Source organism: Centrocercus urophasianus, unplaced genomic scaffold (genome assembly GCF_019232065.1).
Source record: "Centrocercus urophasianus isolate 14NV4802_14NV808 unplaced genomic scaffold, USGS_Curo_1.0 seq_23, whole genome shotgun sequence".
Taxonomy (NCBI): domain Eukaryota; kingdom Metazoa; phylum Chordata; class Aves; order Galliformes; family Phasianidae; genus Centrocercus; species Centrocercus urophasianus.
In genome coordinates, this window is record NW_024884789.1 from 6,561,198 (window position 1) to 6,574,370 (window position 13,173).

General features: G+C 45.1%; 1 protein-coding gene across 2 annotated transcripts in view; it reads right to left on the reverse strand.

Annotated features, from left to right (window-relative positions):
• The window catches only part of NTRK3 (neurotrophic receptor tyrosine kinase 3), a 177,440-nt gene that overhangs the window by 48,070 nt on the left and 116,197 nt on the right, over positions 1-13,173 (reverse strand). The window contains exon 13 of one of the 2 annotated variants that reach the window (XM_042824712.1): positions 8,866-11,547. The exons of the other annotated variant lie outside the window; for it this stretch is intronic. Within the exon in view, the coding sequence (XP_042680646.1) occupies positions 11,429-11,547 (119 nt within the window). The 3' untranslated portion in view covers positions 8,866-11,428. Of the gene's footprint in view, positions 1-8,865; positions 11,548-13,173 lie in introns of those variants that run through there. 2 annotated transcript variants of the gene reach the window in all.

A 13,173-nucleotide genomic window follows, 5' to 3' on the forward strand; every position in this document is an offset into this window, starting at 1 on the left:
CTGAACCCATAGGACAGGAGGGAGAGAAGAAACACTTCCATGCACAAATCACCTGTGTCATCTGCACTGAGGAACTCTCCTGCAACAGCAAAACCGTAACAACAGAGATTGCCTGCGTCTGCCAGAGCCTTGTAAAACAGCATACTGCTAGGGGTTTGAACTGTGTTCTTATGTAGGGAATGCAGATCCCATAGGAAACAAAGTTGAGCATAAAACCACAAACACCCCTGCAGAGCTGGAGCAGCCAGAAGAGCTCCAGTCGACATGAAAGACAGCTACATGCTTTCCTATATGTTAAGCTATATGTTATAAGCTATAACACATGCACACGGTGGTTTAATTGGTGTATTAATGTATTACAATGCTGACACAAACAAACAGGGACTGCTTTCACAAGCTAGAAAATCCTTGAGTACACTGTAATTAGCTGGGCTTGTTAAAGCACTTAATAAGCAAGAGACGGCATGTGTCTGATGGCCCTGCACCTTGGCTCAGTGGGAAAGCCAGGCAAGAAGTGCTTAAATATGAAATGAGTTCAGTGCTGAGATGAACTTATAAGAAATATTACTCCATCTCTGTCACAAAGAGCTTCTGACCAGAACAGATGCATCAGATACCAGTGCCAGTGTCACAGGCTTCCCTGGTCACAGTCCCCATGCCTCCCTAGGGCCTCGTTCCTGCCTGGCTACACACTCCCATGTGCTCCTCCAGGCATCAGCTTGGAGATGGCAACATCTTGTGTCTCAGTTTCCCTTTCTGAGAATGGCCACCATACTATAGCCTCAGCCATAGAAAGTCTTACTATTGATTACAAAGGTTCCTCAACATTCTTTCTCAGGCAGTTCATTGAGGACTATCAAGTATTTAGCAGTATGTTGGCCTCTAGCATGAGGTGGGATATGGCTACACAACATGGCGGTCTTGCCTCAACTGTCACCAGTGCACTGAGAGTCCCAAAGTAACAAGAGGTGGGAAATCACCCAAAATGCAGCCCAAAAGCTCTTTGTCCAAGCAGCATTATCAGGATCCCTGCTGTGAGTACCCTTTTCTCACTCCCTGAGGAGTCTCAGGAGAGGTGAAAACGCAGCAAGGGTTACAGAGCATCCCTGAATGCAGAACGGGCAGGCCATGCCTTTGTTTTATTCCACATTTCAGCATGCACACAGCCCAACCCACACACTCCACAGCCCCACTGGCTCTGGGCAGTGCTGAGTTTGCTCCTTCCCTCTACATCCCCAAGCACAGCAGCAGCTTTGAGAGGGAGGGTGGAGAACAACCCTTAAACACACCCTCCATGCAGCCTATCACAGGCCTTAGCATCTCTGTGGCTATTCCTAGATCCCTATTGGATTCTTTTCATCTTTGTTCAGCCTCCTGTTCTACTGCTGAACCCCAGGCCTGCTGCCTCCGAGCTTCCTCCAAACGCTGCATTCATCCATTTTTAAAGGTGACCTTCCAACTTTAAAGGAAGTTTGCAAGCCTCACTGTCTTCATTTGCCCTCTCCTTTTCAACCGGCTTTTTATTATGAATTGAAAGAAGCTCGAAAGGTTTCTCCATTAAAAAATAAAATCTTTAGGAAGAGCACAACTTTCCCCACCACTTCTCTTCCAGTTTTTGCAACAGCCTACTTGCCTGTCTCAGCACTCACTGCAAGCTGCCAGCTCTCATGCTGAAACCACCCCATCCCCACGGATGCCTGCGTCCGCACTCCCCTGCCTCGTGCTGTCACTGCAGTTTGGCAAAGCTGTGCCCTGAAATCCTCCAGGTAAAAAACAACCTTGGAGGAGGCAGAGGTGGAAGTGGGGTTATTTTTAACTTGGATCACACTAACAACCTGGGTTAGACTGCGGCCTCATAAGCTCTCGGGCTGCCACAAGTGAAGAGCAGCAAATAAATGTCCTCTTTATCTCACCTTGCTGCCAAAGCTGCATCCTACCAGCCTTGGAGCCATGTAGTGATGGAAAAGGAAGGTGTCTCCATCCCTTAGCATTAATAATGTCACTCTTACCAATAAACTGGTCGCAGTAATTAAATAGGCAGTAACAAAGCAATAAACAGCATCCTGTTGTTGTCATGCACCATTCAGCCATTTAATCAGGGCAGACAGGGCCTGAATTCTTACAGAAATATAACTGAGATAGGGAAACCAAAGTTTTATAAAATGAAATCTCAACTTCCAGCCCTTCCCTTAGATTACTATTTCAAACAGAAAACAAATACACAAACCAACGAACCAGTACCCTCTGCCATCCGAGCTTTCACTTTTTTGACTCTGAGTTCTAGTGCTGAGATGATATTGGTTATCTTCAATGCTTCTCTTTGCCAAAAGGTCAGGACATCACAAACCAGTGCTATGCAGCAACACTCTGGATTTAATCATTGGCATCAGCCTCCATCCAAGAAACATAAATGCTTTCTGTGCTACAACCACTTGACTGCCAGGAACCACCAAGCTTCATTCGCCATCCAAGCCCATGTGCCTGGCAGCCCTGCTGTGCTCTCATATACTAGTACATATTCTTTACTTCTTTAAAGACCAACCAACAAGCAGTAAAACAAGTGGCAGAGCAGATCAGATTTGTCTACTAAAAGTAGGGAAGTACTTTAAATACGCTGTCTTTAAGAGGAAGGAGGGTTTCCCAAAGCAAAATCAGAATCAGGAGGATAAGGTGCTAGCAGGTCAAAATTTAGTACAATAAATAATGGAAGGTTCCTTGCCTCAGACCCTCAGCATTTCCTCAGTTCTGATGCTGGATTTCATCCTTGGGATATGAATGGAATCTTAAAATATAAATATAATCCTTATTCCTAGAAGAAAAGTCTTTATTCAGGGGTTGCGAGGGAGCAGTGTGTCTGATGCCTGCACTTGGGCTGGGATCTCCCTTGGGAAAGGACCCTCATGGCTTCCTGCTCCTTTCTGGACCCAGAAGCTACTCCAAACTTGAAGCTGAACTGTGGAAGAGCTCAACTCTGTCGCTGTGACACAGGGATGTGCTTGCTGCTGAGGGTCCCAAGAACTGCGCACTTGAATAATGACTCTGAGCCACGATCTCATCCATCCCCAGCAGCAAGTGTACAAATACCACCAGTGCACTACAAGGGATTTAAAGGATTTATGCAAGACTACAGAAGGGGAAGCTGCAGCAGAAACTTACCTTGATATCATATTAATCCGCGGAGGACTTCACCATCCTGACTTCCAGTTCTCTGCCTTGGGCAGATGATCTCATTTACCACTGGTGTCTCTTCTCTTAGAAACCCCATACAACATTTCTGCCAACAATATTTAATTCCTAATATGCATGCAGACGCAGACATACATACAACTCTGCTCCAAGACCAGCAAACATTGACTCAGATCTCCAGACATTAACATTACTTCAGGAAATTCCAAGGATGTAGTGCCAAGGTACCCTCCTTTCCAACCAATGACTCCTCCCAATGCTGATGGATCTGACAGCTGGCAAACCTGAGCTTCAGAGTGTCATAAGGTAATGCACAGACCAGTTCCAAAAGGTCATTAGAAGGACCATCCAAATAGTTTTTTAGTGGTTCTTTCAGGATCAAGGAGCCCGATTTATGTTGCATCTACAGCTCACCAGTACTGCTCATTCTTGCTGTTTGGACTCTTAGATAATTCCTTCTTTATAAGGGATGTTGTCATTCCTTACTCATTCAGGGATTCCCAACAAATGCTCAGGAGTCTTCTTTAGTTCCTAACAGTCTCTCTGCTATTTTGGTGGGAGATATTCTCCTTCCTTTGCAAAACTAAGTATCAATCTGCCCATGTTCTTTGAGGCTGAGGCCAGCACCACTGGTTCTGGGGAAGGACATTTGGCACAAGATTAGGTACTTCATGCTCTACAGTCACGTAAGAGTGCTTAAGGACATACACAGAACAGAACCCAACTCTCAGGAATCCCCGCTGTTATTAACAGGATTAAAAGGAACCTGTTAGTCACAGAGCAATATTTTCATTCGAGATATACTGCAGGAAGTTTGCTGTCTTCTTCTGAAGGTTAATCCCAGCCTCCAACAGCACTTTTGCTCTTCTGGTTTTCAGCCATCCACCAATGCTGGATCTGCAGAATTTCCAGACAGAAGAACCCCATCCAGTCCCTGAGCAGGGACTGACAGTTTCTCACTGACACTGTCTCATGCAGGCAGTTATCCTTTATGCATTTAGACCAGATCCATCACAATAATTCCTCCTAGAGGTCTGAATTCAGTGTATCACATACAATAGCTCCCTGGGAGGAGAAAAATTGGCACTTACCTGCCTTTAAGTGAGTCCTTTCTCAGTTGCCTGTAACATCTGTGCACTGTGAGATGTGATGGTTTTGGGGGCTGTGTATCTCTGGAGTTGTTCTAGCAGCGCTGAGTACAGGATTGGAGCTTAAACACTCCTAAATTTGCAACCCCCTCTAGCATCAGTCAATGAGCAAATGTGTCTCAGGAAGCACAAATCAAACCTGCAGCCACTCTCACTACACTGAGGGGAATGAACCAGGCACTACCAAGCTGTGCTGTGCACAGCAGCTCCTATGATCCCCAAAAATTGCTGGGAACTGATGCAGCAAAATGAAAAGCCTGATTCCACTTTAAATCCTGCCTATTGGCACCAAGAGCTGAATCCCTGCTGGACCGGATCCTGGACATAAGCAGAGCATCAGCTGGGAAGACCTTGAGTGCCTTCTCTGTTGTATCACCCGCTGCAATACTCTCGATTGCCTCCTCAAAACAGACTGTGTATATCCCTGCCCCCACCTCAATTATCTTAATAAACGGCCTGGACACACCTCTCACTCACTTAAGATAATGACGGGCCACGATTAGCTCCTTCAGACTTCCTGGCAGTTCACTGAGCCTAATGTGACTCCAGTCTGGCTGTTTCTGCCTTCTCAGGAAAAGGCTGACCTCTGGCAGCAGCCCTCTGCCATCTGCAGGTGGAGACCCATGCACAGATCAAAGGCTGCTCCCAAAAACCAGGCTAGAGCCGTGAAGGCTCCCCTGCTCTTAAAACAAGCTTGTGACTATTCCAATTGCCATAGCGAGTGATAAGTTTCTCTGCCAGCAAACAGACCTGGTGGGTTGGTACCCGTCCCAAGATATGAAATAGAAACACAGGGCTAAGGACAACCCCAAATACAGGATTACAGAAGAGCACCTCTGCACGTTACCTTCCTGGCTGCCTCTCAAACATTCACTTACTCAACCTGTGAGCAAAAGTGTCACCAGTCAGCCTGTCTCATAACATGAATATCTGAAGCAAAACCTTGGAGGAAAAAGGGCAAACAGTCTGAAATCATAAGCAAACCCTTACAAGAAGCCATCTTATCTGCAGAAATCAGGAACAGGTCACAAATGACTCAGTAGCAGCAGTGCAAATCATTTAACCAGTGCTTGGAACAAATCCCTATGCTTTGTAAAGAGCAACCCAAATTTATTCCTGCTGATTAGTCAGCAGTTACACTCACAAACTCAAAATTAATACTACAGTTCATGTGCACTTTGCTTCACTGCTGGAGACCATCATTTTCTCTTAGCTAAGAAATCATCTTGCATCTATTTACCAGCACAGGAAGTTGGTTTTGGGATTTATCCCAATTCTTAACTTGACAAACTCAAAGACGTTACTCCACCTCGAAACCCTGTTTTGAAAAACCCCAGTTAGCATTGCTTTTTGTTTCTTTACTGATTTCAATAGGAGCAGGCACTTACCAATTCTCTGGAAGCCAGTTACCAAATCCCAACAAGGAAGATGGACAAACAACTCCCAAAACTGCTGTGGTCCATCCAAGGAGGTGAAAATCAGAACTGAATACTGACATCAAGAACTGAAGCAACCAAACTGAGCTCCCAGCAGAAGCAGAAGCAGTATATTTGCAATCCTGTGCCCAAGATGTGTATTTCCCATTTGTCAGCATACAGGGCTAACGAGTAAGAGCGCACCAAAGAGGGTAACACACATCACTCACCTTCTTGGTGCTGCTTTGTAGGAATTGCACTTTTAGAAACATGAAAGAATCCACATTGGACAAATGAACTTTTTTTTTTAACCACTGGATTTCCTCTGTTGTTTTCTGGGGATCATGGGTTGAATTTACGTGATTCCCCACTGTATGGACATGGGGCAGGATGTCCTATGGCCTGCCATACATCCCTGCAGTGCAAGAAGCTCAGGCTGCTGGAGACATGAGGCTGGCAGCCAATGCTTTGATGCAGAGTCTGGCCACACCAGGCCAGAGGTTGACACCACCAAGGAGCCTGTTTGTCAGGAGAGGGTGGAAGGACATCAGGGAAACCAAGGAAAAAACAAAAAGGCAAAGCAAATGACAGGAGAGGAAGATACAATGCTGCACCAGATAAAACACCTTTTCCAGTTGTGTCTTCCATCACATTTTTCCCCCTTCAAAGGGGAGGTGTTTATTTTCCCACAGCTTCTTAACTTTTTCTGCCAAAAGATCAGGGCCTGGAGGCACTGGTAAATACACAGTTAATAAGGACTCTTCAGCTTATTGCCTAAACCCCACCAGAAGCACTTCCAAATGTTAAACAAAAATAAAGTCACACAATATTGATTTCTTGCGTTGCTCTCTTCCCACTGCTCATCCAGACCTGTGTTTTTTGGCTTTACTACTGTGTCTAGGCTTCCTTATCCTCTGCTAATGCCCAGGCTTAACCCTGAGGATCTGCAGCTTGCTCCAGTTGCAGATCAGAGCAGAATGGTGATGCACTGCTGAAATGGCAGAAGCGCTTTCTTCCAACTGTCCAACTGTCTCCTGGGACCTCTGTCCTGCTGTGCTCCCCTCCCACGACCCAGCATGGCACAGACAAATGCTGGGAAAGCTAAAGACCTCGTGCTGGTGAGGTAGACCACCTTTAAAGGGGGTTTCAGACTCTTAGGAAGGAAGGGCTGGCTCCATAAACACACATTTAAGTAAATAAAAGAGCAGCAAAGAGCATCAAGAAACATCCTGCGCAGCTGGAATGAGCAGCTATGGAGACTCACAACACACAGCAGGACCAAAATACCTTGGTAAAAACCTTCATTATGACACATACCAAACACTCGTCTGCAGCAAATCCAAGCCCAAAGCACACTGCCTCCTTTGTGCAGAGTATTATTGTGCCAGAATTGTCCTGTGCTCACCACACTCAGTTCAGGTATAAAGTCATAACTCCATATCATTAGAGGAACACAAAGAAGCAACACATCATTTCTCTGCCTGATTACCTGCAGCTTCCACACTGTTCAAGGGCTGGGAAGGCAGGGCTGTCATTTACAGGAGGAGCTGATATACACCACTGCCTGCATCCTACCAAACCAGCACCCAAACTCATTCAGTAATAAGCACTGTAAATAGTTTAGGAGCCACAATGTAGAAAGGGAGAGCAGAACAGCAACATCAACTCATGGCCCTGCTACCTCAAAGAACGTGAGTACATCAGGTAACAGAGACGACCAAGAAGCAAAAACAAAGAGAAAGAAGTGTCCAATCCCTCCATAATACATGTAGAGCCCTGGAGCATAGTTATGCTAGCTCCTTGGGAACTGGTAGCAATAAAAACACCATGGGAACTCATACACAAGGAATCAGTTGCCCTGAAATACAAAGCAAGTTGGACTAAGGCTGACCACATCAGCAGGCCAACTAGTTAGCTAATCAAGCCTTTGTGCACAATGCTGCCGAGCTGCGAAACCAGATAATAGACCCTGGAGTGGTTGGGAGGATATTGCAGAGCTTTCATCACCTGTTTGCTTCCCATTGATCAAAAAGGAGCAGGAAACAGGGATGACATCCAATGCAGCTCAGCTGGCCAGCCCATGTTATTTGTCAGGAGACAACCTCTCATCCCAGGCATTGCAGACATCCCTGAAAAGATAAAGATCTCAGCCATCACCAATCCTGTGAACAACAACGCCCAGTCACTTCTAGAGACATTCTTTAGAAGGCGAAGGCAAGCAGAAATTCACTCACAGTGTCATTTTGAAACATTTGCTTGAAATTAATGCCAGGAAGTTACAGCAACAGAAAGATGCTGGAACACTTTAGCTTTCTCATCAAAATTCTCACCAGTTTTTCCATGAGTGTTCCAGCACCATCCAACCAACTCAGCTCAAACATGCCCCCAGCCTCATGCCCACAGTTACTTGCAGGCTGGCGCAGAAGCTTTAAATCACATAAATAACTTATCCTGTTAACAACACTAAGACACAGCCACTAAAGCATATCCTTGAGCCAAGCCATGCAAGCTGCAGAACAGCTCCTCTCTATTGGAGCATCCAACCATCCTTATGTGAACTTCCAAGGAGGAACCACTCGTCTGCCCCTCACTGACTCTACATCACAAGCATCCTTCCTAGGGAGAAACAAGAGGGACACCTGCATAGCCAAGAAGCAACAGCACATCCTGAAATGCACACTGCAGTGACCTTTTAATGCCGAGATCCCTGAGAGATAAGGCTCCTAATAAAACACTTTCCACTGAGTGCAGAAATCTGCACTGGCAAACCCTAACACCATCTCCCAAAAGAACCACCTTCACCTTGAGGATATTACTATTTTGAGCTACAAAAACCAACGTGTTGTCAACTGAGATCAGCAGCAGAGAGACAGGAGCAAGAGCTACACCTGAGCAACGTCCACATCAGAGCCACAAATCCCACCCCCACATCCCCACCCTGAAGATGCAAACAAACCAGACTCCCCACGCATGGGACATCTCACGAAGAAGTGGACTATGGGACGTGTCGTTCTGAATATTTATTTATTTTGTCTTCAAAGAAGAGGCCTGATGCAGCTGTTTCGTTAGAAAATAAAGTGTTTATTAAGAAACTAGACATTGAACACCCCTATAGTCTCTGTGAAAAGGGACCGTCCCATTTCCCATTAGCACAGGATGATAGTTATGGCAAGATAAGAATGCTCGAAGATGGAGGAGTCGCATTGACGGAAAATGAGGTAATGATGTACAATAATTAAAAATAAAATAAAATGTAAAAAATAAAAAAAAAAGAAAAAGAAAAGAAAAACAACAACAACAAAAAAAAAGGAACAACATCCTTAGACTTGCTACTTAAAGCCACCAATCACAAACAGCCATGACTGGCATCTGTTTTGAGCAGTGAGGAACCAGAGACTGTAACTGGTGTTAAACAAATTGAGACATTGATCACAGTGGGGAGAACTGCTTTAAATTATGCTGTAGGGTCCGGAGGATTTCTTCTAAGCAGAGATGGACCTGAGCTGCAAAATTCAACCCTTCCTCTGCTAGGGTGTTCAGATATAGGCTTCTGGTTCAGGCCCACGGATGTGTCTCTACGGCTGATACACACAGTTGAGAGCAGAGTCCCCTGAACAGTGCTACGGAGAGGAGAGAGCTCAGACGGACGAGGCATCCCCCAGTCAGATGGATGACTCCCAGCAGATGGGGAGTTCAGTTTGGACAAAGCACCCAGAGATCTGCTTCGGGAAGGTCCTCCTCACTCCGTGTGCAGAATCGCAATGTCAATAAATGGCCACAGGTCCTCTCTCAGTGCACCACTTGCGTTTCCGGCTTCGGTGCAGGCTGGAAACGTCGTTGGAGTTTGGTCATGGTTTGTGAAGTGGTCCAACCTGAACCGGGCCTCCTCGTCGTAACGCAGATGCCCCCATAAGGCATGTCCGTTAACTTAAAGCAATCTGCCACCGTTTCTCCTGTACTCTTCTATTGCACTTTATCTTTTTACGTGAGCGAACCAGGAAAAGAAGCAAGAGAATGGAATGCTCCCAGGGACACCCCTACGGGAAAGCTGATAATGAAACCTCCTGGCCGTCCCCAGGGTGGTCCATGCATGTCGCCTGTAAAGGCAGGATGAGACAGAACATCCCATTCTGAGGCTTCTCCCCAGTTCTGGTGGACAAGGACTGTGATTCTTTCCAGTGGCAGCAACCCTTCTGGGCTGGTGATATGCTGACATCTCTGGTCATAAGGTCATCTTGGGCCATCGAGAAGGCAAGCAAAGCAGAGTAGCTGGTGAGCAAGCTCCTGGTTCGATACTTCTCTCAGGAAAAGATCTGGTCAAGCCTGTAGCTTTCAGGAGGTTTTGTTATGTTTTTTTGTTTTTCTTTTTTCCTTTTGAGAAAATCTGCTTTGCTTATAGATTTTCACTGATACGTGTGAGCAAATCTGTATTTCCCCATACACGTGACATCTAGAGAGTTGAAGGAAAGCCCTGCAAGTTGCTACAAGGGCAGCTGGCTTCTCTTGAGAACAGGATCAAAGGGTTTATTTTTCCATCTGAGAGGCTTTGGATGAAGTAAGACAAAAGTGGGAAGGGAGAGGGGGAGAGAATACGAATATTGGCCAGAGAACAGGATTGATATTCCTGTTTATGCCACAGAAGAAGCAACAGAATACTTATTTTTCCTCCCCTTGAGTCAGTCTGTCTCAAGCTGATCGTTCTGGGAAATGTGACTGGGTTACAATCAATCTCTACATGGGTAGAAATACAGGATAGAGCTAAATGGGGCTGGAAAAGATCCAGCAACTGCGTGCGTCTGATACGGTTTTCCACTTTGCTTACTGCCCTGGTCCTGGCAAGGACGCGGACCCTCCTGCGCTATGGATTCTCCACCCACGCGGGAAGTCCAGGCACCTCCTCAGATAAAGCTCATCATTCAAGCAGCAGGGAGAGACCAGAGCACGACAACGAAATAGTCAGATCCAACGCGCTGCTCTAACACACACACACAGACAGACAGACAAAAAAAAGCCTCCTAGAATATGTGCACTTCAAAGATAACCACATTCTCTTCCTGTCAGAGAAGTAAGATTTTTCTTTCCGTTTATCATTCCTTCCGACATTAATTTCTGTGCAAGGACTGGGAGCGGGGCTGCCTTTGCTCTTACCAAAAGTCTTCGTTCTGCTTTAGGTTCTTCCAAGCTCCCGCCTCATCGCTTTGGGAGAGCTCCCATCGCGGTGCCACAGTAAGAGGTGATGGCGGCATTCACTGGGTGGTGCGAAGACACAAGCTTACAAGGAAAACTCCAAGCAGGGAGGACATGACTAAAGATGTCAGTTTGGTTGGCTCGGTTGGTTTTGTTTTGTGTTTTATTTTAAAGCAAAAAGTACAATTATTTACTGTGTTATTAGGATGACTCCTCTCAATTGAGTTTAATTTTCTTTATTTGCTCTCATTGCTGCTGTTGTGCCTTGCAGGAATATTTAACGAACACAGCGACCATTGGAGGAAAAGAACAACCCTGTTATCTGGTGACAGAAAACCACAGTTTCAGTTGGCTTTAACGTGTGTACAGGCAGGGCTGTAGAGTCCTATTAGGAGGAGACCTCAATCCATACAGACCACGCTTACTGCTTCCCACCATTTTGAGGGCACAGCCTATAAACTTGACATCAGAACAGGGACTTTTAAGGAGTTTTTAAAAGCCATGACGTCCTTTGCTGAAATAAACACTGACATCCTCAACATAAATGCCTTGGTTAAGAGGTTTGGAATGTCCAGGGAGGCTTATTGGATTCAACATAATTTCTCTGAAACCTAAAGGGGGAAAAAAAACAGAAAAAAGAAAAAAGCAAAATAAAGTAAACGAAAAAATAAAAAAGAGCAAAACTAGAAAAAAAGAGAGAGATATCGACACACATGTAATTATTAAAAAAGAACCAAATGAATAACCAGCAAATGGCTGCAGTTAAATTAAAGCCAAAACACCCTCTCCGGGCAGGGCTGTCTTGCTCTCTCTTTCTACCAAGACCAGGCATTCATTCCTCCTGCTGCATGCAGGCACAAGTGCTCTGAGGATAAGGAACATGCAAGCAGTCTGGATGGAGAACTGGGAACAAACCTCTTCCAGAGGTTTCCACTAATCATGGGTGGAAAAGTCCTGTTTCCTACCTAGTCCATCTTTCTGCTGGGCAGGGATTAAGGAAAATGGAGGAACCTTCCCAGATCTACCCTTCTTTAGCAATTTATTTAGTGTTGCTTAATATTCCTGAGACAAATGCGCCTGAGAAGACCTGGCTCTCATAACCCATAGAATTTCTTAGCCTCTTCTTCCTGGTGTGTGAACCTCTGCTTAATACCTCCTTTTTTTTTTTTTTTTTGTACAAAATCCTGGAAGTTTCCAGGAGAAAAGTCTCATATTCGTCAGCTCAACAGTTTTACCATTACTTTCTCAGACACCTGTTGGTGGTAGAATTTCTACAGCTGAGACCATCCCAGGGGACTGGGATGAGACTGGGCAGGAATTGACGTAATGTCACTGAAGGTCATCCTCAATACAGAGCCACTGCGTTGCCAGGACCAAGACATGCAGGCAGGAGCCTTGGGACTGCTGTAATCTGTCCTAACTTCTTCTGGTCCCACACGATTTTTCCAAGAAAATTAATGGGATGTCTTGGTTACCGAATTGCTCTAGAGACTCTAAAATGTTCCTGTTCCATCTTATGGTCACAGAACATTCAGCAAGTCAGGTCAGTTAACCGACTGGCACCACTAGAGCAGCATGAAGCTGCCTAGATGTGCTGTGAATTGATCTCAAAACTGCCTTCTAATAGGCCAGGAACAGAAAGCCAAACTAAACCAGCCAGCCTTTTTTTTTTTCTCCTATTTTTTTCTATTATTTCTTTTCTGTACAGTCTTATTCCATCTGCTCATCAGACACATACATCTCGTGATGAAACTGAGGATGCAGACAGACAAGAGCTGTTTGTTTCATTTGGTACTGTTTAAAATTGTTTGGGGGAAACTATCTGTTATCCTTAGTGGCCCCGAGGGACTGATCCCCAGGGGAAAATAAGAAAGGCTCAACTTGGGTTCGTGTGTCATAAACAAAATTCATAGGCACATTCCAAGTGCTGAAATATCACTAGTGGTGAGAAAGAGCCTAGCTCAACTCTCAGAGCCAAAGCAGAGTTTAAAGTGCTGATGCTTGGAAAAGTGTATGTAAACTAGTCCATTTCTTATCAGACTCACTGGGAGACAAATAAACATGACATCCCTGAAATTCACTATTTATCCTGTTTTGGTTTTTTTCATCATATAAATATACTTTATGGTCACCAAAGGATAGCTGGGAAAGTCTATACTCAACAATACTGAGTATCTCAAAGGAGCATTCCTGTCTGCTTTATTTTCTTTGCATTTCTCAGCTCTGCTAAATTAAGG